A 26,261-nucleotide genomic window follows, 5' to 3' on the forward strand; every position below is an offset into this window, starting at 1 on the left:
ACCCATCAACATGAGTTCTAGTCCCGCCTTAGCTGTGAAAGCCGGCTGGGGGACCTTGGGCCAGCAGTCCCTCCCTCCCTCTCTCCCTCTCAGCCCAACCCACCTCACAGGGTTGTTGTTGTGGGAAAAAGAAGAAGGGCATCATGTGTGCTTTCCATCTTGAGTTATTTGTAGGCAGGATGCAAACACACAAACAAGAATCAAGAAAAATTAAACAGAAATAAGACAGTGAATATTATCAAACATGGAACTTATTTTGCCAGAGTGGTGAGGTGGCCTAGAGGTGGAGCTCTGACAGGAGGCTGTGAGTTCAAACCTAGGTAGAGGCAGATATTTCTCTCTCTGGGCACACTGAGGATACATCTGCTGAACAAAACTCCGCCCTGGCGACAGGAAGGGCATCTGGCCAATAAAAGATTCAGCTAGCTCCATTCAGTTGCCCAGATTCCACCCCGATACAAGGGATTATGGGGTCGTTAAAAGAGGATGACGACGGAATTTATTTTACCAGTGGTTGGAAAAAAAAGAGGCGCAGAGTGAAAATGGAATCTGTACTGCTAAGCAAATTAAATACCCAGACAACACGATGTTTAGTAAGCACTTAAGAAATGCAATTAATAGAAAATTAATAACGTTTATTTATTTTTTAAAAAAAACCCTGAACAAGAAGGGAGACCCATTTTCAAAGCCGTCTTCTGCCTCCTGGCCAGCTGCTATGTCGGGGTGCAGATCCTGGGGTTCAACCAGCCTCTGCTGGCATCCTCTCCCCCCCCCCCACTTGCCAGTCCGGTTTTTCCACACCTGCTTGCACCTGTTCTTCCCTGGGGCTGGCTTTGCAACTCGGAAGGTATTGCTGGCCCCATGCAACCAGCTCGGGCAAGCCCAGGCCAATGGCTGCTGGATGGCTGCCTCTTGTTCTGGTGCTCCCCCCCCCCCATGCAATGCGAGCACCTGGTGGCCTTCCTGGCACATTTCAGGGACACGTCCAATCTTACTCCCATGTGCCAGCCTGTCTCAGGCAGATCGGATGCCTTCACACGCCAAGGGGCACCTCTGGCGGTTGCCCCATGTGTGAGAAGCAGGACTCCCTGCCTTTGCTAGCGTCGAAGGGGCTTCTGGGGGCCGGTGCTCTTCTCTCTTCTTCCCTTTGGGGAAGGGCAGAGAAGGGAGGAGGGGGAACGGCGCCAGACTGAGGCCAGCTCAAGTTGTTAGTCCTCAGTTTGGTCATTCCTAGTGCTTGGTTATGTATCCTCATTGGATACGAGATGGGCAGCGACTAAAGTGGAAGGAGAGGAAGGAAGGAAGGGAGAAAGAGGAAAAAGGAAGAGAAGAGAGGGAAGAAAAGAAAAAGTGAGGGAGAGAGGGAGGAAGGAAGGAAAGAGAGGGGAATGAGATGAGGGAAAGAAGGAAGGAAAAAGAAAGGGAAGGGAAGAGATAGAAGAAAAGGAAGGAGGAATGAGGGAGGTGGGTGGGAGGGAGGGAAGGAAGGAAGGGGAAAAAGGGAAAGGTAGAGAGATATAAGAGAAGAAAAGAAGAGGAAGGAAGGAGATGGGAACGAGAGGAGAGAGGGAAGGAAGGAAGGAAGGAAAAGGAAGAGAGAAAATAAAAGGAAGGCAGGCAGGAAGGAAGGAACGAAAGAGATGGGAATGAGAGGAGGGAAGGAAGGAAGGAAAAGAAAGGAAGGAAGAGAGATATAAGAAAATAAAGGGAGGGAGAGAGAAGAAAAGGAAGGAAGGAAGGAGATGGGAAGGAGGAGGGAAGGAAGAAAGGGGAAGGAAGAGTGATAGAAGAAAAGGAAGGAGGAAGGAGATGGGAATGAGAGGAGAGGGAGGAAGGAAGGAGAAAGGAAAAGGAAGAGAGATAAGAAAGAAAAGTGAGGGAGAGAGGAGGAAGGAAGGAAGAGATGGGAATGAGATGAGGGAAAGAAGGAAGGAAAAGAAAGGAAGGAAGAGATAGAAGAAAAGGAAGGAGGAATGAGGGAGGTGGGTGGGAGGAAGGAAGGAAGGAAGGAAAAGGAAAGGTAGAGAGATATAAGAGAAGAAAAGAAGAGGAAGGAAGGAGATGGGAACGAGAGGAGAGAGGAAGGAAGGAAGGAAGGAAAAGGAAGAGAGAAAATAAAAGGAAGGCAGGCAGGAAGGAAGGAAGGAACGAAGAGATGGGAATGAGAGGAGGAAGGAAGGAAGGAAAAGAAAGGAAGGAAGAGAGATATAAGAAAATAAAGGGAGGGAGAGAGGAAGAAAAGGAAGGAAGGAAGGAGATGGGAAGGAGGAGGAAGGAAGAAAGGGGAAGGAAGAGTGATAGAAGAAAAGGAAGGAGGAAGGAGATGGGAATGAGAGGAGAGGGAGGAAGGAAGGAGAAAGGAAAAAGGAAGAGAGATAAGAAAAGAAAAAGGGAGGGAGGGAGGAAAGAGATGGGAATGACAGGAGGGAACGAAGGAAGGAAAAAGAAAGAGAAGGGAAGAGAAGAGATAGAAGAAAAGAAAAAAGGAAGCAAAGAAGGAAGGAGATGGGAATGAGGGGAGGGTGAGCGGAGGGAAGGAAGGAGAAAAGGGTTGGGTAGAGAGATATAAGAGAAGAAAAGAAGAGGAAGGAAGGAAGGAGATGGGAATGAGGATGGAGAGAAGGTAGGAAGGGGAAAAAGAAAGAGAAGGGAAGAGAGATTTAAGAAGAAAATGGAGGAAGAAAAAGAAGGAAGGAGATGGGAAGGAGGAGGGAAGGGGGGGAAGGGAAGAGAGATAGAAGAAAAGAAAGAGGGAGGGGGGGAAGGAAGGCAGGTAGGTAGGTCAAAAAACGGGGAGCAAAGACCTACAGGTAGTCCTTGACTTAACAAGCATTCGTTCAGCGACCATTCAAAGTGGCCACGGCGGTTCTTGTGACTTCGGACTCAGCCAGCTCCGCTGAGGAAGTGAAGCGACTGAGGAATTCTGGGAGTTGAAGTCCGCTTTCCAGTCTTTCCAGTGGAGAGATTGGTGGTATATACCAGGGGTCTCCAACCTTGGTCCCTTTAAGACTTGTGGACTTCAACTCCCAGAGTCCCTCAGCCAGCAAAACTGGTCCCTTTAAGATTTGTGGACTTCAACTCCCAGAGTCCCTCAGCCAACAAAGCTGGTCCCTTTAAGACTTGTGGACTTCAACTCCCAGAGTCCCTCAGCCAGTTTCAACCTTGGTCCCTTTAAGACTTGTGGACTTCAACTCCCAGAGTCCCTCAGCCAGTTTCAACCTTGGTCCCTTTAAGACTTGTGGACTTCAACTCCCAGAGTCCCTCAGCCAACAAAGCTGGTCCCTTTAAGACTTGTGGACTTCAACTCCCAGAGTCCCTCAGCCAACAAAGCTGGTCCCTTTAAGACTTGTGGACTTCAACTCCCAGAGTCCCTCAGCCAGCAAAGCTGGTCCCTTTAAGACTTGTGGACTTCAACTCCCAGAGTCCCTCAGCCAGCAAAGCTGGTCCCTTTAAGACTTGTGGACTTCAACTCCCAGAGTCCCTCAGCCAGCAAAGCTGGCTGAGGAACTCTGGGAGTTGAAGTCCACAAGTCTTAAAGGGACCAAGGTTGGAGGCCCCTGCTATATAAAACCTTATTTTTTTCTCCTTTCCATAAAACCGGACTCTCTCTTCTCTTTCCCTCCCACAGTGCTGAGGAGTGCAAACAAGTTTGCTGGGCTTTGAGGGACTTTACCAGACTCTTCCGGTAGCTGAGGCCTCTTTCGCTCTGCCTGTCCCAGGTGAGTAGCTACTGCACCCCCTTTTTCTGCATTTTTAAAAAAAACCAAAAACAAAGGGCGCATTGGATTCGGGGTTCCCCCAGCGGCCCCCCCCCCACTGAGGCATTTACTGCTCAGAGAAGTTGCTCTTTAGTTAACTCAGCGTTTCCCAAATTTGGGGTGGGTGGACTTCAACTCCCAGAATTCCCAACTGGGGCTGGCAGGCAGGCTAGAGAATTCTGGGAGTTGAAGTCCACTGTGGGGGTCCTTGGTGCTGTCTGAGCTTGATTGTTTTGGCGGAGAAAGAGGAGGGAGGAGGAGGAGGAGGAGGAGGGGAAATGTGCTTTGGTGGTCTCTGATCTTGGTGGTTTTCTCGCAGACGTTTTCTCGCCAGACTAAGTAACATCATCAGTGCGAGAAGTGAGCGGGGTTTGCAGAGTTGATGAGGAAGGCGGATCGTTTTGGAGGAGAAAGGGAAAGAAGGAAGGAAGGAAGGAGGCGGATTGTACTTGGTGCTCTCTGAGCTTGGTGGGTTTTCTTGCAGGCGTTTTGCGACCCAGCTAAGTAACATCATCAGTGGGGTTTGCTTTCTGTTCATATACAAATGGCTTGTCCTGTCAGTGTTGGGGGCCGTTTTGTTTTCTTCCTGGTGGTTCCTTGTTTAGGCCGTCGCTTACTGTCTGGTTGGTTGGTTGGTTGGTTGTAGTTGGTAGCTCCCCTAGGACCTAATCAGGTAACCACCCAGAAACACTCCCACCAGTATAGACAGAGCAAACCCTACACTCACTAGCACGGATGATGTTCCCTAGTTGGGTCATGAAACGTCTGCAAGGAAATCCCCAAGCTCAGAGAGCACCAAGGACCCTCCAATTATTCTCCTCCTCCTCCTCCTCCTCTCCACAAACCCCACTCCCTTCAGAACTGAAAATGTTACCTAGTTGGGTCATGAAAAAAACCACCAAGCTCAGAGATCATCAAGGACCCTGCGGTTCTCCTTTTCCTCCACAAACCCCCCTCTCTTCCAGCACTGATGATGTTCCCTAGTTGGGTCGTGAAACGTCTGCAAGGAAAAACCCCCAGCTCAGAGAGCTCCAAGGACCCCTCCCCCCAATTGTCCTCCTCCTCCTCTCCACAAACCCCACTCCCTTCAGAACTGATGACGTTACCTAGTTTATTTATTTATTTATTTTATTTATTATTTAAATTTTTATACCACCCTTCTCCCGAAGGACTCAGGGCGGTTCACAGCCAGGTAAAAATACACAATGATACAGTATAAATACAATTAAAATACAATTAAAAAACTTATTAAATTGGCCAAGATTAAAAAATTTAGGATAAAAACCCATTAAAAACCCATAAATTTAAAACTAACCCAGTCCAGCGCAGATGAATAAGTGAGTTTTAAGCTCGCGACGAAAGGTTGGGTCATGAAACGTCTGTAAGAAAACCACCAAGGTCAGAGAGCATCAAGGACCCCACGGTCCTTTTCTCCACCTCCTCCTCCCCACTTCTTTTCCTTTTCCTCCTCCTCCCCTTCTCCTTTGCAAATCCCTTTTCCTTGCAGCACTGATGATGTTCCCTAGTTGGGTCATGAAATGCCCGCAAGGAAACCAGCCAAGCTCAGAGAGCCCCAAGTCCTCCTCTTCCTTCATCTTTCTCACTTTCATTCCTTCTTACTCTTACCCTTCCCTTCCTCCTCCTCCTCCTCTCCACAAACCGCCCCCTCCCTTCCAGCACTGATGACGTTCCCTAGTTGGGTCATGAAACGTCTACAACAAAAACAGCCCAGCTCAGAGAGCGCCAAGAACCCTGCAGTCCTTTTCTCCACCTCGTCCCAACCTTCTTTTCCTTCTCCTCCTCTTCCCCTTCTCCTTTGCAAATCCCTTTTCCCTGCAGCACTGATGATGTTCCCTAGTTGGGTCATGAAACGTCCACAAGGAAAACCCCCAGCTCAGAGAGCTCCAAGGACCCTAACCACTCCTGGACGCTTCGCAACTCCGTTTGGGGAACGTAACTCTCCCCCCCCCAAAAAACCCTTTTGCGAGTCTTCCCGTGAGAGTTTGGCCTCCTCTTCCTTTCCCAGGAATGTCTTATTTTCAGAAGAGGAAATAAAACAGCCAAGACGGTGAAACCACAACCAGCAAACTTCACTGCGGCCGAAGGCTCCGACTCGCTCCGGTGTGTCCCGCCAATCCAGAAGAGACGTTTTTGCTGCAAGAACCAGTCGGTTGAAGTTCCTGCTTGTGAGTGAGAAAAGAGAAAAGGCAGAAAAACAAAAAACAAAAAAAACAAAAACCAACCACCAGGGGGAGGGAAAAAAAATAATAATTAAAAAAAAAAAAAAAGAGAGAGGAAATCCAAGCGCCATTTAACCTGCGACTGTCGAGGGGCTGCCGTTGAGGGGGGGAAAAGGGAAGAACAGCTTTCTGGATGGACTGGCTTTGGAAAACAAACGGAAACAAAAGGAAAAAAAAGAGAGAAAGAAAACAAAACGGAAAAAAAAAGAGAGAGAGAAAAATAACGATAATAAAAAAAAGTTTTTTTTTTAAAAAAAATCCACCCAAACACAAAACCATCCACCGCTGATTTGCCCGCAGCAAGATTTGTTTAAAAAAAGAGAAAAAAAAACAAAAACAAAGGCGGAGGGAGGGCAGGGGGGAAGAAATAATTTCTGTGAAATGAGAAATAAATTTCCTTTCAAAAGATCCGTGCGGGTATAGTGGGGGGCGGAGGGCTTAAAACTCAATCCACGCGCCACCGGGGGGGTCGGCCTACCTCGTAGGGTTGGCGTTGAGAATCGAGTTCTTTTTTGGTTCGTTCGGGGGGAAAAGTCCATCAGCCGGGGGCTACGAGGAGCCCACCCACCCAACCCCTCAAAACAAAAACAAAAAAAAAAAAAAGGAAGAAAGAAAAGATCGCTAGAAGCCGGAGGTGCGGTGAAGACCCTCCCCCCCCTCCCCCCCGGTTTTGGGTGGGTGGGCCGGAGCTGCGGTCCTCCTTCCTGGCTTTTCCATCCAGAATGAAAAAACGGGAAGATCCATTCTGTCTTTCCGTGGCCCATCAACGTGCTGGCTTCTTTCGATGAAACTGTTATAATATATATTTTATATATATGCATATATATATATATATATTTCTTTTCTTTTAAGCTAATTTGGTTTTTTGTTTTGTTTTTGTTTTTCTGAGAATTTGGTTTCAATCGGTTTAGGAATTTTTTTTTTTTTTTAAACGGCAGGACGGGTGGTGGGGGGAATTGGTGGGGTGGGGGGGGGCTTCCGGAAATGTTTTGGGGCAGGCAGAATTATTTTGTGAAAAAAAAACAAAACACAACGATCCGGCGCCGGGATTCGAACCGCGAAGGCAGGGATAGGGGAGGGGTCCCGTTCCGTCTGGTGGGAAATTGGGGGGTTGGAGGTGGCAGCCCTCTCGAGAACCGGGGTGGGGGTGGGGGAGAACCCCTCCCCCCACAAAAAGAAATAATAAAAAAAAAAACAGATAAAAACAGTTGAACGCTAGTCGTCTCCGGAGCCTTTTTGTCATGCACGCGCCGAAGATCGGGGCCCCCCCAGGTGCGAAAAGGTAAGGCGAGGGTCGCAGTTTTCTCCCACGGGGGTTTTCCTGCGATCGGTTTTACCTCCGTATTCTGCAGCTGCTCTTTGCTGCGTCGAGTGACGGCTCGCAGTGAGGTGGGGAGAAGTTGGGGAAACAATGGAAGTTTAGTTGCGCCAGGAATTTGGAAACTTCTGGGTTTCTGGCTGCACTGGAGCGTTTCACCACCCAGCTAGGGAACGTCACCCGTGCTAGAAGGGAGCGGGGTTTGCTCTCGGTTTGCATGTTGGGGGCTGGCCTGTCTTTTGAGTCGGTAGTTCAGGGAAAAGCCACAGTAAAGAGCCTGCACAAGGAGCCACCAAGAAGAGACCCACGTACACTGAAAGCCGCTTGGATAGGAACAGAGAGCACACCTCACTCCTAGCACTGATGATGTTCCCTAGTTGGGTCATGAAACGTCTGCAAGAAAACTGCCAAGCTCTGAGAGCACCGAGGAGCCCAGTCGTCTTTCTCCTCCCCCTCTTCCTCCTCCTCCTCCTCCTCCCCCTCCTCCTCCTCCTCCTCCAAACCCGAATCCCTTTTAGTACTGATGATGTTCCCTAGTTGGGTCATGAAACGTCTGCAAGAAAACTAAGCTCAGAGGGCGCCAAAGACCCCACCGTCGCCATCGTCCTCTTTTCCTCTTCTGCTTCTCCCTCCTTCCACTTTCCTTTCCTTCTTCTTCCTCTTCTCCTCCTCTTCCTTTCTAGCACTGATGATATTCCCTAGTAGTGTGTTCTGTCCCCCCTCGCCTCCATCCAAGCGATGGCTTAATTAGCTGACACTCTGGCAGCAAACTACCGAGCGTCTTCCAAGTGTCTCTGTTATTTCCCTCGACGCCGATGAGTCACCCAGGAACAAACTTCAGCTCTTAGTTAAGCAGTTAATTTGCATGCTACGAAGAGACACAGCAGCCCTTGCTGCTTTTATATCCTGTGGGGTGTGGCTCCATGACTCAGCACTTCCTAGGCCTGCCCCACCCCTGCTTCTGTTGTTCCCGCCTCTCCTGCCTACGAAACCTAGGGTCCAGCCAGGCCTGATTGCCATCAGCTGGGTCTAGAGGCGTGGCCTTGGGGGGAAGAGTCAGGGGACGGAGGCCTCGTTATCTCCTCCACCTGGCCTGCCTCTGGCTCCTGGAGCTGAGCCAGGGAAGCCGGTGCTCCCAAGGTAAGTCCTGACGGCCCTTCCCCCTCACTTTCCAAGTCACTTTCTGGCAGGAGGCCCGGCTCGGGGGGTGGGTGGGTGCAGAAACAACATAGTGTCAGAAAACATCTGCAAGGAAACCTGCCCCCCAAAGCTTGGAGAACACCAAGGACCCCACATTTCGATCCCGAGCTACAAACATCCTCTTATCAAAATAGTCATTTTAAGCAGAAAACCTGAGTGAGATGGGAAATGAAGACGATTTCCTTGGGAAATAAATACAAGCACACAAGCCACCTCCGAAAGGTTTTCCAGGTCAGGCATGCCATTCGTTTATTTTGGGAAACTCTTTTATCGGCTTACTCGTCCGATAGAACCTGCAGGTGGAATCTCTGCAGATGTGGACAAACACAACTGGCACAGGGTCAAATAGGGCTGTTCTGTCTCCTTCCCCACTTCAGACCCCCGAACTGGCCTTCAGCCAGTGGATTCACGGCTCTTATCAGTCCTGGCAGAGAAATTGCAGCTGCCTGCCATAGTTCAAACAAATGACTCACGTAGCAAGACTTTCAGCTCTTTTTGAAACAGTTCAGCTAAACTTTTGCTTCCCGTGGAGTGAGAGCAGTCCCAAAGCTCCTTATATATCCTGTGGGGTGGGGCTCCTGCGCCACCCTTCCTTTTGATGACGCCGCCTCTCTAATCTTCTGAAGCGCGGGTCAAGCCAAGCTTGATTATTATTATCAGCTGGGTCTGAAGGCGTAGCCTGGGGAAGGGAGGAATCAGGGGATGACGGCCTCATTACGTCCTCCGGCTGGTCTGGTTCTGGCTCCTGGAGCCGAGGCAAAGGAATCGGTGCTCCAGAGGTAAGCCTTACCGGCCCTTCCCCCTCACTCTCGGAGTCACTTTCGGGCATGGGGCCAGATTTGGGGGCTGGAGTCACAACAAGGGCTGGCTTCGTTCCATCCGCCCCTCGACCCACCCAAAAAACAAACAAACAAAAAAAGAACCCAAAAATTCTTGGGGTGCTTCGAGGAAGTAAAGACAGAAATACGAAGAAGAAAGAAAAGAGCCGTTCAACATCCATCAACTTGGTTCTTACCCCAGGCTGGAAACAGAATTAGCAGAGTTGGAAGGGCACTTGAAGGTCTTCTAGTCCAGGGGTCTCCAACCTTGGCAACTTTAAGCCTGGTGGACTTCAACTCCCAGAATTCCCCAGCCAGCAAAGCTGGCTGGGGTATTCTGGGAGTTGGAGTCCTCCAGGCTTAAAGTTGCCAAGGTTGGAGACCCCTGTTCTAATCCACCCCACCCCAGCTCAAGCAGGAGAACTTAGACCAGGGGTCTCCACCCTTGAAACTTTTTAAGCCTCATGGACTTGAAAACCCCAAGCTGAGTATTACCTGCAATTCCCAAACTCCTCCTGTTTTTCTCCAAATGAATCGGCCCCCCCAAAAATCTGGGATCCCTCCGAGATCCCTGGACTGCTTCGCATTCGGCGCCAACCCTTGGATCCCACAGCCGAAGGAATCAACCTTCAACGAACGCACGCACGTCCCATCTTCGGGAACCAAGCTTTTTAGTCGAACAGGAAGCGTAACTGAATTTCTTTCGGGACTTGGGAGTCTTTCTATTTATTTTCCTTGCCTTCCTTCCTAGCCCAAGGAGGATGTTGGGGGAGGAGGGGGTGTCAGGTGACACCACTTTTATTGCATTTTGAGGTGGGGGGGGGATTTTCCAAGTTTTGGGAACCACCGGCTTAAGGGCCCCACGGGGATTATTCTTCGTGTCGGAATTAATTAAAGAAACCTAAAATCCCTGGTGTCGAAAAAAGGGCCGATAGATTTTACCTTCCTTTTCTTAACAATATCTCACAGGTAGCCCTTGCCTTAACAATCATTTGTTTAGTGACCGTTCAAAGTTACGACGACGCTGAGAAAAGCGACGTGACCCGGTTTTCACGCCCGCAACCATTAGCTGCATCCCCCAGGGGTCACGTGATCAAAATTCAGATTTGCTGGGCAACCGGCTCGAACTTATGACGGTTTCAGTGTCACTTGATCTCCATTTGCGACCTTCGGACCAGCCAAGACGAGTGAGGGGGTGGGGGAGGGGTTTGGAAAGCAGATTCACTTTGCGTCCGTGCTACTAAGTGAACGGCTGCAGCGATGCGCTGAATAATGGGAAAGAAAGGCAGGTCGTAGAATGAGGCAAAGCTCACTTAAGAACGGTCTCGCTTAGCAACGGAAGTGTCGGGCCTCAGTTGTGGGTTACCTGTATTCTAACCATCAGAACCAACCAGACATTCAAGTTTGCTATTAAACTGGAACCTCTAGGGCAGGGGTCTGCAAACTTGGCTCTTTTAAGACTTGTGGACTTCAACTCCCAGAGTCCTCAGCCAGCAAAGCTGGCTGAGGAACCTGGGAGTTGAAGTCCACAAGTCTTAAAGGGACCAAGATTGAGACCCCTGTTCTAATCCACCCCACCCCAGCTCAAGCAGGAGAACTTAGACCAGGGGTCTCCACCCTTGAAACTTTTTAAGCCTCATGGACTTGAAAACCCCAAGCTGAGTATTCCCTGCAATTCCCAAACTCCTGTTTTTCTCCAAATGAATCGCCCCCCCCCCCAAATCTGGGATCCCTCCGAGATCCCTGGACTGCTTCGCATTCGGCGCCAACCCTTGGATCCCACAGCCGAAGGAATCAACCTTCAACGCATGCACGTACGTCCCATCTTCGGGAACCAAGCTTTTTAGTCGAACAGGAAGCGTAACTGAATTTCTTTCGGGACTTGGGAGTCTTTCTATTTATTTTCCTTGCCTTCCTTCCTAGCCCAAGGAGGATGTTGGGGGGAGGAGGGGGTGTCAGGTGACACCACTTTTATTGCATTTTGAGGTGGGGGGGGGATTTTCCAAGTTTTGGGAACCGCCGGCTTAAGGGCCCCACGGGGATTATTCTTCGTGTCGGAATTAATTAAAGAAACCTAAAATCCCTGGTGTCGAAAAAAGGGCCGATAGATTTTACCTTCCTTTTCTTAACAATATCTCACAGGTAGCCCTTGCCTTAACAATCATTTGTTTAGTGACCGTTCAAAGTTACGACGACGCTGAGAAAAGCGACGTGACCCGGTTTTCACGCCCGCAACCATTAGCTGCATCCCCCAGGGGTCACGTGATCAAAATTCAGATTTGCTGGGCAACCGGCTCGAACTTATGACGGTTTCAGTGTCACTTGATCTCCATTTGCGACCTTTGGACCAGCCAAGACGAGTGAGGGGGTGGGGGAGGGGTTTGGAAAGCAGATTCACTTTGCGTCCGTGCTACTAAGTGAACGGCTGCAGCGATGCGCTGAATAATGGGAAAGAAAGGCAGGTCGCAGAATGAGGCAAAGCTCACTTAAGAACGGTCTCGCTTAGCAACGGAAGTGTCGGGCCTCAGTTGTGGGTTACCTGTATTCTAACCATCAGAACCAACCAGACATTCAAGTTTGCTATTAAACTGGAACTTCTAGGGCAGGGGTCTGCAAACTTGGCTCTTTTAAGACTTGTGGACTTCAACTCCCAGAGTCCTCAGCCAGCAAAGCTGGCTGAGGAACTCTGGGAGTTGAAGTCCACAAGTCTTAAAGGACCAAGATTGGAGACCCTGTTCTAGACTCCCAGGAGGGAGGGGCTGGCTGAGGAATTCTGGGAGTTGAAGTCCACAAGTCTTAAAGGGACCAAGATTGAGATCCCTGTTCTAGACTCCCAGGAGGGAGGGGCTGGCTGAGGAACTCTGGGAGTTGAAGTCCACAAGTCTTAAAGGGACCAAGGTTGGAGACCCTGTTCTAGACTCCCAGGAGGAGGGGCTGCTGGCTGAGGAACTCTGGGAGTTGAAGTCCACAAGTCTTAAAGGGACCAAGATTGGAGACTCCTGTTCTAGACTCCCAGGAGGGAGGGGCTGCTGGCTGAGGAACTCTGGGAGTTGAAGTCCACAAGTCTTAAAGGGACCAAGATTGGAGACCCCTGTTCTAGACTCCCAGGAGGGAGGGGCTGCTGGCTGAGGAACTCTGGGAGTTGAAGTCCACAAGTCTTAAAGGGACCAAGATTGGAGACTCCTGTTCTAGACTCCCAGGAGGGAGGGGCTGCTGGCTGAGGAATTCTGGGAGTTGAAGTCCACAAGTCTTAAAGGGACCAAGATTGGAGACCCCTGTTCTAGACTCCCAGGAGGGAGGGGCTGCTGGCTGAGGAACTCTGGGAGTTGAAGTCCACAAGTCTTAAAGGGACCAAGATTGGAGACCCCTGTTCTAGACTCCCAGGAGGGAGGGGCTGCTGGCTGAGGAACTCTGGGAGTTGAAGTCCACAAGTCTTAAAAGAGCAAAGCTGGCTGAGGAACTCTGGGAGTTGAAGTCCACAAGTCTTAAAGGGACCAAGATTGGAGACCCCTGTTCTAGACTCCCAGGAGGGAGGGGCTGCTGGCTGAGGAACTCTGGGAGTTGAAGTCCACAAGTCTTAAAAGAGCAAAGCTGGCTGAGGAATTCTGGGAGTTGAAGTCCACAAGTCTTAAAGGGACCAAGATTGGAGACCCCTGTTCTAGACTCCCAGGAGGGAGGGGCTGCTGGCTGAGGAACTCTGGGAGTTGAAGTCCACAAGTCTTAAAGGGACCAAGGTTGGAGACCCCTGTTCTAGACTCCCAGGAGGGAGGGGCCGCTGGCTGAGGGACTCTGGGAGTTGAAGTCCACAAGTCTTAAAGGGACCAAGATTGGAGATCCCTGTTCTAGACTCCCAGGAGGGAGGGGCTGCTGAGGAACTCTGGGAGTTGAAGTCCACAAGTCTTAAAGGGACCAAGATTGGAGATCCCTGTTCTAGACTCCCAGGAGGGAGGGGCTGCTGGCTGAGGAACTCTGGGAGTTGAAGTCCACAAGTCTTAAAGGGACCAAGGTTGGAGATCCCTGTTCTAGACTCCCAGGAGGGAGGGGCTGCTGGCTGAGGAACTCTGGGAGTTGAAGTCCACAAGTCTTAAAGGGACCAAGATTGGAGATCCCTGTTCTAGACTCCCAGGAGGGAGGGGCTGCTGGCTGAGGAACTCTGGGAGTTGAAGTCCACAAGTCTTAAAGGGACCAAGGTTGGAGATCCCTGTTCTAGACTCCCAGGAGGGAGGGGCTGCTGGCTGAGGAACTCTGGGAGTTGAAGTGCCCAAGTCTTAAAGGGACCAAGATTGGAGATCCCTGTTCTAGACTCCCAGGAGGGAGGGGCTGCTGGCTGAGGAACTCTGGGAGTTGAAGTCCACAAGTCTTAAAGGGACCAAGGTTGGAGACCCCTGTTCTAGACTCCCAGGAGGGAGGGGCTGCTGGCTGAGGAACTCTGGGAGTTGAAGTCCACAAGTCTTAAAGGGACCAAGGTTGGAGACCCCTGTTCTAGACTCCCAGGAGGGAGGGGCTGCTGGCTGAGGGATTCTGGGAGTTGAAGTCCACAAGTCTTAAAGGGACCAAGATTGGAGATCCCTGTTCTAGACTCCCAGGAGGGAGGGGCTGCTGGCTGAGGAACTCTGGGAGTTGAAGTCCACAAGTCTTAAAGGGACCAAGGTTGGAGACCCCTGTTCTAGACTCCCAGGAGGGAGGGGCTGCTGGCTGAGGGATTCTGGGAGTTGAAGTCCACAAGTCTTAAAAGAGCAAAGCTGGCTGAGGAATTCTGGGAGTTGAAGTCCACAAGTCTTAAAAGAGCCAAGTTTGCAGACCCCTGCTCTAGGGGGAAAACAAAAAAAGTTCAAAACCATGGATGGGTCAGGAGGGCAAGCCTCGAAGACCAGAAGGGCGCAAGATCTCCTGCTCGAGCAGGGGGTTGGACTAGAAGACCTCAGGGAGTCCCAGATTTTATGGAGTTTAAAGAACGCAGCCATTGTTTTGAGAGAGAGAGAAAAAAAGTCCTGGGATTTAGCACGTTCCTAAATCCCGGGTGATTTTTAATCCCTTGAGTTTCGAACTTGGGTGCCACCTTGCCACGTTCGCCCCATGCCAACTTCTCCATCCTGCATGATATTCCGTTTAAAATTTAAAACATGGAAGTTCCTCCTCGATCGGATGGAGGGGGGCTCAGAAGGAGGAGAAGGGGAGTGGGGGGGATCCTTATATCAGCTGCAAGGTTTTCCTTCTCCAGGGCCCAAAACTACGAACCAGCAAACGGCCCCAAATTTCAACCCGTTTCTTTTAAGGCGTCCGTCCTGGCGAGAAGCGGAGCGCGCTTCTTCCCAGTCGAGCCCGCTTCGGTTCAGAGTTCAAGTTTTCCATTTCATGCAGATATACCCACCCACTCCTGTCCAACGATCCGTCCCAGCTTCTCTCTCTTATCTTGCAGCGGGAGAAGCCGGCCAGCCTACCTCCTCTATACCGGCGGTCACCAACCGGTGGTCCATGAGAAAATTTTGGTGGTCCGCGGAAAACTTATTGGCATTTTTATATTGCACTAAATACTATTTATCTTTCAAAAGATCCATGGCACTGGTCCGCGGGATTTAAAACGATGAATTTAGTGGTCCCTGAGGGCCGAAAGGTTGGCAGCCCCTGCTCTAAATGACCTCTGGGGTGCCCACATGCTTCGGAGGTTATTGGAAGCCGGAAGCTTACGAGGGGCTTGCAAAGCGGAGCTGGGGTGCGCCAGGAGACCCACTCCCTTCCTCAGGAATGGCTCAGTGGGGCAGGGCAAGGCCAGCCTTATTTGGGACAGCTCTTGCTGGCGTTTGCATGCCCAGTGGAATGGTGCCATCCAAATGCCACCGGACTGGGGGGGGGTCTTTGGGGATGGGGACGGGGGTCTTTTGGGATCTCACTGCTGCATGCTGTTGCCCCCGGTTTGCATTTCCCAGCTGCTGGGCCCCCCCTCCTGCAAGTTTTGCTGGATTTGCCAGAGGTGGTGCAGTTCTTTGAATTGCGAAACCATTTTGTCTTTGAGATCCGGGTGCGAAATCTGCAGGCGGACGCTGTCGGCGGACCAGGAGAGTTCTCCAGAAAACATTTCTAAAAGGAGCCGGGCGGCTACGGGGACAACCTGCGTGAAAAGAGAATTGTCGTTTAGAATGAGGGTCTCCAACCGTGGCAACTTTAAGCCTGGAGGACTTCAACTCCCAGAATACCCCAGCCAGCTTTGCTGGCTGGGGAATTCTGGGAGTTGAAGTCCACCAGGCTTAAAGTTGCCAAGGTTGGAGACCCCTGGACTAGAAGACCTTCAAATGCCCTTCCAGATGTTTCCCTTAGCGACAGAGATTTGGGGCTCCGTTGTGGTCGTATGTCGAGGACTACCTGTAATTATAAGCTTCGAAAGTGCCATCAGACCTTTGATTTTTACCTAACGCAGGTGTCCTAAAATCTACCCACCTGGACCGTGATTAGTTTTTTCTCTTTCGGTTTCTGGTCGGGCCACTCTTCCCCAAAACAGAAGAAAATCTCATAGGGGGGAGGCGTGCGGGACTGGCCTTTCTGGAACATGATGAGTCCTGCAGGAAGGCAAAAAGAGAATGTTAATACAAAAATTATAAATAAATAAAGTTATCATTAAAAAAAAAAATATCCCCAGCCAGAGGGGAAAATCAACTTTGCACATTAGCCGCAAGGCAGCAGAAGGCAAATTCAGAAAGTGGGGTGAACCAACTTCCTAAATGTGAAATTTCGACCAGGAAACCTATGAATCCATCATTGAGAACGGCTGTTCTTTGCTGACTTCAAATGTTGATTAAAATGGGATTTTGGCACAGAAGGGTGGGGGGAGGAATTGGAGAGCTCATCCAAATCTCTAAAGTTGGTAACTTGAAGACCTGTGGACTTCAATTCCCAGAATTCCCCAGCCAGCATGGATGGATGGGGAATTCTGGGAGTTGAAGTCCACCCATCTTAAAGCACGCTGGCTGGGGGATTCTGGGAGTTGAAGTCCACCCATCTTAAAGCACGCTGGCTGGAGGATTCTGGGAGTGGAAGTCCACCATCTCAAAGCATGCCTGCTGGAGAATTCTGGGAGTTGAAGTCCACCCATCTTAAAGCATGCTGACTGGGGAATTCTGGGAGTGGAAGTCCACCATCTCAAAGCATGCTGGCTGCGGAATTCTGGGAGTTGAAGTCCACCCATCTTAAAGCATGCTGGCTGGGGGATTCTGGGAGTTGAAGTCCACCCATCTTAAAGCATGCTGACTGGGGAATTCTGGGAGTGGAAGTCCACCATCTCAAAGCATGCTTGCTGGGGGATTCTGGGAGTTAAAGTCCACCCATCTTACAAGTTCCCAAGGTTGAGAGACGCCGCTCTGAATCTTTCCAAACTTGACAATTTTATTAAAAGACTTGTGGACTTCAACTCCCAGAATTCCTCAGCCCTCCATGCTGCATGTGGAATTCTGGGAGTTAAAGTCCACCCGCCTTAAAGTCGCCAAGGTTCAAATACTTTAACCAGACATGGTCCTGTCTACAACTCTTGAAAAAGCTCTTTAACACAGAGGTCTCCAACCTTGCTAACTTTAAGACTTGTGGACTTCAACTCCCAGCTTTGCTGGCTGAGGAATTCTGGGAGTTGAAGTCCACAAGTCTTAAAGTTGACAAGAAATTCTGGGAGTTGAAGTCCACAAGTCTAAAAGTTGACAAGGTTGGAGACCCCTGTTTTAACACAAGCATGAATTTCCTCCATGAATTTTCTCCTGAAGGAGAACATCCATCCCCCACCCTTCTAAGATGCTCTACTATGTGTAGTAGTCTCTCTCTCCGCCCTCTATGGCGAGGGTGAAACTACAAAGCCCATCCTCCTGTTCCCAGGAGCCCCCGACACCTGCTGAAGACCCCATCTCACCGTTGAGGAAGCTCTCCAGGCTAAAAAGCTTCACTTTCTTCTCGCGTTCAATGGGATTGGGTCCGGCCAGCTCTCCGGCACACGGCCCGGTCCAGAAAACTTTACACTGGCACAACCGGATGGCGTAGATGTCTTGGCCTTGCAGTTCCAGGATGAGACCCCGGTCCAGGACGTCCAGTAGCTGGTGGGTGTAGTAACGCTGTTTCTCGTTGGGGACGGCCTCGGCGCTGGGGAAACGCACCTGCTCCAAAGTCAGCGGCCCAAAGAGCTCCACCTGTTCGTGGGTAGGCTCCAAGTGGCTGTGGAAGAGGCGGCAGCCGTGCGGGTTGCTGATGGTCAGGGCCCCCACCGGACGCCCGCGGTACTGGAATTTGATCTCCAGGTCCGTCACTGAAGGAGGAGGAGGAGGAAGAGGAGATGACACAAAGAGCCAAGGGTGAACCAGGGCATTGGGTGGGAGGGTGGCCGATGGGCAATCGGGGAGGGGTGACCCCAAAACTCAAAAGGCTTTTGGGTGGGGGGAGGAGTCTGCAGCAGAGGTGGGTTTCAGCAGGTTCTGACCGGTTCTGGCGAACCGGGTGCGGAAATTTTCAGTAGTTCGGAGAACGAGTAGTAAAAATTCTAACTGGCCCTTCCCTCCTCTATTCTCTGCCTCCCGAGTCCCAGCTGATCAGGAGGAAATAGGGATTTTGCACTATCCTTCCCCTGCCACGCCCACCAAGCCACACCCACAGAACCGGTAGTAAAAAAATGTGAAACCCACCACTGGTCTGCAGAGTAAGGTCAGAAAAGGCAAGACAGCCACCAGATGGTGCAAACGGAACTCTACCAAGAGTATAGAGGCAGTGCTCGTTGTAATTGGAGGGAGATTCGCACAAGCCGCTGACCGCTCCCCCATTTCCTGAATTCCCCATTTCCTGGGTCTTCATAGGACATTAAACCAGCCACTAACTACGGTTAGTTGCTTCATAGGACACATTAAGCCAGGGGTCTCCAACCTGGGCAACTTTAAGACTTGTGGACTTAAACTCCCAGAATCCCTCAGCCAGCAAAGCTGGCTGAGGGATTCTGGGAGTTGAAGTCCACAAGTCTTAAAGTTGCCCAGGTTGGAGACCCCTGCATTAAGCCACCCAAAAAGGAACCGAAGTTAATAGTAACTGACTAACTCGAAGTTTAAACATACATGGGATAAACACATGCCCGTCGTCTGACCAAAATTAAAATAATAATTAAAAATAAGAAGTAAATGAATTAATTATAAACGAAAATCAAAGACCCGCTGGAGCACCGGGTCTTTTTCTGCGGTCAGTTTTCAGTGTTTTTATTACAGGTGGTCCTCAACGTATGACCACAACGGAGCCCCAAATTTCTGTTGTTAAGTGAGAGACGCTTTACCTCGGTTTTGCTGCCCCATTTTACGACCTTGCTTGACACAGTCATTAAGTGAAGCGCTGCAGTTGTTAAGTTAGCAAAACGGTTGTTCAGTGAATCCGGCTTCCCCCAAGGACTTTGCCTGTCAGAAGGACGCAAAAGGGGACCGTGTGATCCCCCCCCCCCCGGTCCAGGACGCTGCGACCGTCATAAATGTGAGTTGCCGAGTGTGTGACTTTTGATCACGTGACCGTAAGTGCAACGGTCGTAAGTTTGAAAAAGTGTCACTTTTTTTCAGGGCTGTTGTAACTTCACAAACGGTCCCTAACCAAACGGTTGTAAGTTGAGGACAACCTGTAATACTAGCCAACATAGGCATTCTGTGCAAATGCGACTGCTAGAACTTTAACTGAAATGGGTCGTGTGAACCCAGCCAGGAAGAGACCCCACTTTCCCTCTCATCTCCCCATTCCCACGGTGCACCCCCATAAAAGAGAGAGAGAGAGAGAGAGAGGCTTACATGGCAGCATGTGGGGGCTGATCAATAAATTCGGGATGAACTGCTCGATGGGGGCTGCGGGACAGCCCCCCTCGGAGAGTGGCTCCAAGGTTCCTGCCATGGCCATGCTCCCGGGCACCAGCGGCATCCGGCTTGCAGATTCGCCAAAGTTGGGCACCGGAGGCTCCCCTCCTACCGCGAAGGCCCCCACAGGCGCTGGTGCTGGGGGTCCAGGCCCCACCTCTGGGGGAGCCAAGTGGGAGAAGGTCCCATTGGCACATGAGTTGGTGTAGAGGGTCTCTTGCTTGAGCCATGGATAGGGGGGCAGGGGCTCTGCGACGTGCGATGGATCTGGAAGAAGAGAAGCTGTTAGAAATTCCGTTCATGTATATATAGCAGCACAGAACAAAGGAAGAGTACAATCACCATGTGCTTTACTGCTCAGCTCTTTAACTGTAATGGGAAACAGGAAATTCTACTTAGAACAAAAGAGCATAAAGTATATAATGTAGATCCAGCCTTGTAAACACCACCATCTATTGGCTGGCTACTACTGTTGTTGTTGCACAGAAATAAATTCCAACACTGAATTCCAACAGAAGCGACCAAGAAACTTGATCAAAATGGAAGGATTGCAACGATGTTGTTTCCATGCTTGGAGGGGGTTCAAAGGCAGCTCCCTTTTCTGCATAATTTCTTTATTACTGTACAACGAACTCAACATACACAAGTCTCTTTCCTCCTCCTGTTTTCCCCATAACAACAACCCTGTAATGTGGGTTTGGCAGAGAGAGAGGGATTGGCTGAAATCACCTAACTGGATTTTACACGTAAGGCAGAACTAGAACTCCCAGACTCCTGTTGATTGGCCTAAAGTCACCCAGTCGGCTTTCATGCTGAGACGGGACTAGAGCTCACTGTTTCCTGGTGAACTGAGCCAAAGTCACCCAGTTGTCTTTGGTGCTTAAGGTGGGACTAGAACTCACCATCACCTGATTTCGAAGCCAGTACCTTAATCACGACTCGAAACTGAGTCTTCTTTAGAAAAGCAGTTGGAGTCCCTGCCAAGCAGGAAAGATCTGAAGCAATTCTCCCCTGCCTATCCCTCCAGGCTTCCCCCCCCCCGGCCCCCCCCCTTTCTTCTGGGTGCTGCCAAGGACCCACCTGCAATCCTTAAAGTGGGCATCATTTTCTGGAGCTGCAATCAAAGGAAAAGAAATTAGTGAGCTAGCCAGCCAGCTAATCAGTCAATTCTGTTATCTCTCATCGTCATTCTCTCTCTGTCTCTCTCTCGTCTCTCTCTCTTTCCCCCTCCCTCCCTCCATCATCTATGACTGTCTGTCTATCATTATCTATTTTTCTCTCTCTCCGTATCTATCTATCTATCTATCTATCTATCTATCTATCTATCTATCTATCTATCTATCTATCTATCTATCTATCTATCTATCTATCTATCTATCTTATCTATCTATCTATCTATCTATCTATCTATCTATCTATCTATCTATCTATCTATCTATCTATCTATCTATCTATCTATCTCTGTATATCATCATCATCTCTATATTCTATCTATCCAGCCTATCATATTTCTCTCTCTCTCTCTGTGTGTCTCTCTGGCTCTCTCTCTCTCCCCCCCCCACTCCCTCCCTCCCTCCCTCCCTCATCTATGTCTGTCTGTCTGTCTATCATTATCTGTCTCTCTCTATCTCTCTATCATCTATCTATCTATCTATCTATCTATCTATCTATCTATCTATCTATCTATCTATCTATCTATCTATCATTTATATTTATTCTATCTATCCAGCCTATCATCTCTCTCTCATTTTGGAACCGCTTGTCTCCCCCACAGAGAGACTGTCGGGGTGGGGGGGGGGAGTTGTCTGTAAAAATATAATGCTAAACAAAAGCACTAAACCCAGATCACGTGGAGATTAGCCCCAGCAAGAGAAGTGAACTGGAAGCATGCTGGTTTGAAGGTGGCTTCAGCTTCTGCAGGTGTGCAGAAAACCGAATTCTGTGGTTTGGCACGTGCTAAATACAGCAGAGTCGAGATGCAGAAATATAACAGGGGATTCTTGTCTCTCTCTCGTGACATCAGCTTAGCCTTCGCCCACAAGTCTCAATTCTTGTGCTATTTTTTAGAGGGAGGGCAAAAAACAACAACAACAACCCAAACCCATAGATCTGCACCCAAGAAGGCTAGGAAGACCCCCGCAGATCTCACCTCCTCCTCTTCTTCACATCCTGCGGGCTCTTCTCCACCAAAGCTCTCTAAAAGTTACAAGCAGATGGTTACAGAGGGTTCTTCGGGGCCTTAAATTGTTGCCGGGGTTGCAGGTGTGTTGTTGTCTCTTGAGCCAAGGGGTCTCCCCAAACATTAAAGACAAGGACTGGGGGCTTCCCCAAATGGTCTGCCTGTCAGCTGCTCCCTTATGCTTGCCCTGGCTTCGCTGCTATGCGGTGACAGACTCTGAGAGGGGGAAGGAAGGGGGAAATGCTTGGGGAAACGAAAGTAAGTGCTGCATCTCCTCGAGATGCTACCTCAAGGTCACCTCGATGGGAGAAGGAGGGGGCCACATACCAATGCAAGGTTGGACTGACCCGTTATGGAAACACCTTGCCTGATCCTGACTGGTACATCAGAGTGGACAGTGAGAGAAAGTTAAGGGAGGGAGATGTAGAAGTTGGGGATTTGAGCGCGTGATTCTCAGTTCTGGCTTTTTTACAATACTGGAGTATTTATTATTATTATTTATTATTTAGAGTTTTAGACTTTTATACCGCCCTTCTCCCGAAGGACTCAGGGCGGTGTACAGCCAAATTAAAATATACAATCTACCATATTAAAACAACAGATTAAAATAACATATTATATAACGGCCGAAAAGTTAAAAAAAATGTAAAACCGTCCAATTGACCCCAATAAAACACAGTACCCCAATTTAAAATTATTAAAATTCAGATTTCAAAATTTAAAAATTAAAAGTTAAAAATTAAGAATTAAGCCAGTCCCGCTTGGATGAACAAATACGTTTTCAGTTCACGGCGAAAGGTCGTTCAGTTCACGGCGAAAAGAGTACACTTGATCTCTAATAAACTGAGCCAGGACCACAGTGGAGCCCTGTCACTAAGGGAGACAATCGTTAAGTGAGTTTCACCCCATTTTACCATCTTTCTTGCAGCGGTTGTTAAGTGAATCACAGCAGCTGCTAAATTAGTCACGCGGTCGCTAAGTGAATCCTGCTTTCCCCATGGGCTTTGCTCGTCAGAAGGTTGCCAAAAGGGGGATCACGTGATCTGGATGTTGGTCACATGACCATGGGGATGGTCATTAAGTGTGACAAACAGTCACATTCCTTTTTTCAGTGCCGTTGTAACTTTGAATCCGCCACTAAACAGTCGTCAGTCGAGGACGACCTAAATCAGCCTAATAAATGCCGGACTGACCCTTCAGTTCTGCCAGGGATCAAATGCTGCTTCGTTTCCAACCCAGAGAAAGGAAGGATTGGAGGGAAGAAATGTATTAGATGGGGAGCAGGGGTGGGATTCAGCCGGTTCGGACCGGTTCGTGTGAACCGGATGCTAATTTTACATCTGGTTCGCCGATGTAAGGCAAGGACTACATGGGGCTCCCCTTGAAGGGCACCCGGAGGCTCCAACTGGTCCTAAATGCGGCCGCGCGGGTGATAGAGGGAGCTACTCGTGGCTCCCATATAACACCTCTCCTGCGCAGGCTGCACTGGTTACCGGTGGTCTTCCGGGTGCAATTCAAGGTGTTGGTAACCACCTTTAAAGCGCTCCATGGCACGGAACCGGGTTATTTTGTTGTTTTATATTGTTGTATTTTAAACCTGGCTGTGAACCGCCCTGAGTCCTGCGGGAGATGGTGCGGTATAGAAGTTTAATAAATAAATAAATAAATAAAAATAATAAATAAATAAATTTACGGGACCGCCTGCTGCCACCGATAGCCTCCCACTGACCTGTGCGCTCCCACAGGGAGGGTCTCCTCAGGGTGCCGTCAGCCAAACAATGCCGGCTGGCGACCCCCAGGGGGAGAGTCTTCTCTGTGGGGGCACCTACCCTCTGGAATGAGCTTCCTCCGGGGTTACGATTACTCCCCGACCTCCGGACCTTCCGTCGCGAGCTCAAGTCTTTTTTATTTCATCGCGCGGGGCTGGCCTAAGTTACTATTGTTTTAAATGGGGTTTTATCATTGTTTTTAAGCATAATTTTTAATTGGTATTAGCCAAATAGAATTAGATTTTTATACTGTCTTTTAAGTTTGTTTATAAATACTGTTTTATGTTGGCTATAAACCGCTCTGAGTCCTTCGGGAGAAGGGCGGTATAGAAATTTAATAAATGGAATAAATGAAATGAAATGAAAATGATGACTCTGCCCACCCCTCGCCTCCAAGGAGTCTCCACACAGCCCATTTTGGATGCCAGGTTAGTGCAGGGCCCACGTAGAGGCTCTGCGAGGGTGAAAAACGGACCTACCGGAAGTCCGGAAACAGACCCGTTTCCGGCCTCCGGCGGGCCTCCAGAGCCCAAGGAGCCTGTTTTCACCCTCCTGGAGGCTCAAGGAAAGCCCCTGGAGGCTGGGGAGGGCAAAAATTCTCCCCCCGCCCCATAGTGCAGAAAGCTGACTAGACCACGCCCCCATGGCCACGCCCACCCAGCAACTGGGCAGAGAACCGGTTGCTAAAGATTTTCAATCCCACTCCTGATGGGGAGGAAACCCCAGGGTGGGATTTTTGCCTGTTTTCATTTGTGAAATGCTGGAGGGGATGCAGGAGCAGCCAGCAAGGATAACAGACAGCTCCTTACACCCCCCTCCCCGCACGCCCAGGTTGGATAGGTCTAATGTTTTTATTTTTGTAAGGAGGCATGGAAAGGCAGAAGAAGAATGCCCTCAACCCATCAGGATCGGCAGGTTTTATAGCTCTTCCCGAACTTGCCCAACCTGTCTGAGCAGACAATAATGAGGGAAAGGAGGGGGGGAGGGGGAGGAAAGGAAGGAAGGAAAGAAAATGGCTTGGAAGGAGCAAGGAAGATTGAGAAAGGAGGAGAAGGAGGAGGGAAGGAAGGAAAGGAAGGAAAGAAGGAAGGAAGAAGAGAAAGAAAAGAAGGATAGGGAGGGAGGGAGGAAAGACAAAAGGCTGGAAAGTTGGAAGGAAGAGAAAGGAGGAGGGGAAGGGGAAGGCAAGGAAAGGAAAGAAGGGAAGGGAAGGGAAGGGAAGGGAAGGGAAGGGAAGGGAAGGGAAGGGAAGGGAAGGGAAGGGAAGAACGAAAGGGAGAAGGAAAGGAAAGGAATGAGGAATGAAAAGGGCTGGGAAGGAGGAATGAAGATTGAGGAAGGAGGAGGAGGGAAGGAAGGAAAGAATGAAGGAAGGAGAGAAGGAAAAGAGGGAGAAGGAGGGAGGAAAGAAGGAAAGAAAGAAGTCTGGAAAGTTGGAAGGAAGAGAAAGAAGGAGGGGAAGGAAAGGAAAGGAAAGGAAGAGAAAAAGAGAAAAGGGGGTATGAGCAGAACTTCCATGCAAGTATCTCTGCCACCTCTTGGGTGTGTGGGTGGAGAGGACCTCTTGTGGTGGGGCAACGTAGAATGCATGGGTCGCCACGCGACTTCACTGGTCGGGGGACCAAGCAATGGCATTGCAAAAGCAGCTGGTACCTCCGTTGGGCAGGGGTGCGTCGCAGACCTCGTAAATCTTGTAGGGCTGCATCGGGGTGTCTTTGGTCCCGTCGTAGATGAGGCTGAACTCGCGGCTTTTGTTGAGGGCGCAACGCAGGTTGGCCTTCCATTTGGCCGGATCCGGCTCATCCACGCTCTCATTGTACTTGCCCGTTTCTTTGGCCCAGGCCTGTCCGTGCGAGAAAGAAAAGAGCGTGAGATTTCTGATGCTTCCCGCCGGCTTCCCCAAAGCAAAGTCACTGGGAAAGCCAGCAGGAAGTCCGAACTCCCTCTAGTTCTCACTGTTTGTTTCCCCTCCTGGGGTGATTTTGTTTCTCTTTTGAATTAGGGAGTTCTCAACTTACAATAAAATGAGTACAACTTACAACCATTTGTTAGTAAGTAGTACAGGTACAGGCTTGTAAGAAGAACAGGTAGTATTGAGTTACAACCACTTGTTTAATTTAGATACAACAGCACTGAAAAACATGACTTAGGACCATGTGTTTCATACTGACGACCGTTGCAGCATCCTGAGTTACGTGATCAAAATTTGGACACTTGCAAACTGACTCATATTTATGACAGTTACAGTGTCCCGGGGTCATGTGATCCCCTTTTGCAAACTTCTGGCCCGCAAAGTCAACGGGGGAAGGAAGATTCACTTAACGACCTGTTAGTAACTGAACAACCGCTGTGTTTCACTTAACAACGGTGGCCAGAAAGGTTGTAAAATGGGGCAAAACTCACTTAACATTCTATTCTTCATAGCAATAGAAATATTGGGTTCGATTGCGGTCGTAAGTCGAAGACCGCTTGTAAAAAGTGACTTATTTTTGAAATTGGCTTGCCGCAATAATCATTTCTCTATTTATGATATAGACCCTCGCTTAGCGACCACGTTACTCATTTAACAAATGCAATGATTCACTTAACAACTGCGGCAAGGAAAGTCGTAAAATGGGACACGATCACTCGTTTCACTTAGCAGCATAAATCTTGGGCTCAACCCTGGTTGTAACTCGAGTGGTAATTTTTGTTGTTTTTATTGGCCAGTCTAAAATTCTAATGAAAACGTTGATTCTGGTCTCTTTGGACTCCCTTCTTCACAAATGATGACCAAGGTAAGTTCACCTTAGCATCAGTGGTGGGAATCAGCCGGTTCGGGTCGGTTTGGGCGAACCGGTGGTTAAATTGCTGACTTGCTCCTCCCCTCCCTGCCCCTCCCCTTCCAGGATTTCTCACGTGCCCGATTTTGGCTTCCAGGTAAGTGTCGGGAGGCCTATTAGGCCCAAAATAGGGCGCAAGGGGTGGGGGTGCAGTGCACCCCTCTGTGGCCCATTTTTGCTCCCAGGAGGCTGCAGGGAGGGCTACTAGGTCCAAAATAGGGCACGAGGGGGTGCAGTGCGCCCTGCGGCCCGTTTTGCTCTCTGAGGGGGTACAGGAGGCTGAGTGCTACCTGTCACACTTCTGGCCACGCCCAC

The 26,261-nt window shown here is 49.7% G+C and overlaps 2 protein-coding genes and 1 long non-coding RNA gene across 6 annotated transcripts in view; 1 reads left to right on the plus strand and 2 right to left on the minus strand.

Annotated features, from left to right (window-relative positions):
- Positions 1-6,179, plus strand: part of TNPO3 (transportin 3) — a 53,158-nt gene extending 46,979 nt beyond the window's left edge. Inside the window, exons 22-23 of one of the 2 annotated variants that reach the window (XM_058190150.1) lie at positions 3,629-3,719; positions 5,785-6,179. In XM_058190150.1, the coding sequence (XP_058046133.1) occupies positions 3,629-3,689 (61 nt within the window). In that variant the 3' untranslated portion in view covers positions 3,690-3,719; positions 5,785-6,179. Of the gene's footprint in view, positions 1-3,628; positions 3,720-5,597; positions 5,728-5,784 lie in introns of those variants that run through there. The other variant, XM_058190151.1, reaches the window with a different exon arrangement.
- A 2,569-nt stretch (positions 6,180-8,748) lies between these two features.
- Positions 8,749-10,814, minus strand: LOC131201854 (uncharacterized). Its single transcript, XR_009156020.1, has 2 exons — positions 9,739-10,814; positions 8,749-9,601 (listed from the first exon to the last, which is right to left on the minus strand). It is a non-coding gene; the product is annotated as an uncharacterized LOC131201854 (long non-coding RNA).
- A 2,780-nt stretch (positions 10,815-13,594) lies between these two features.
- The window catches only part of IRF5 (interferon regulatory factor 5), a 41,779-nt gene continuing 29,112 nt past the window's right edge, over positions 13,595-26,261 (minus strand). For 2 of the 3 annotated variants that reach the window (XM_058190156.1, XM_058190157.1), the window contains 7 exons: positions 24,778-24,967; positions 21,326-21,372; positions 20,257-20,290; positions 19,114-19,443; positions 17,223-17,612; positions 15,770-15,888; positions 13,595-15,443 (listed from right to left, as the gene is read on the minus strand). In XM_058190156.1, the coding sequence (XP_058046139.1) occupies positions 15,222-15,443; positions 15,770-15,888; positions 17,223-17,612; positions 19,114-19,443; positions 20,257-20,290; positions 21,326-21,372; positions 24,778-24,967 (1,332 nt within the window). In that variant the 3' untranslated portion in view covers positions 13,595-15,221. The remainder of the gene's footprint in view (positions 15,444-15,769; positions 15,889-17,222; positions 17,613-19,113; positions 19,444-20,256; positions 20,291-21,325; positions 21,373-24,777; positions 24,968-26,261) is intronic. The other variant, XM_058190155.1, reaches the window with a different exon arrangement.

Source organism: Ahaetulla prasina, chromosome 7 (assembly GCF_028640845.1).
Source record: "Ahaetulla prasina isolate Xishuangbanna chromosome 7, ASM2864084v1, whole genome shotgun sequence".
NCBI lineage: Eukaryota > Metazoa > Chordata > Lepidosauria > Squamata > Colubridae > Ahaetulla > Ahaetulla prasina.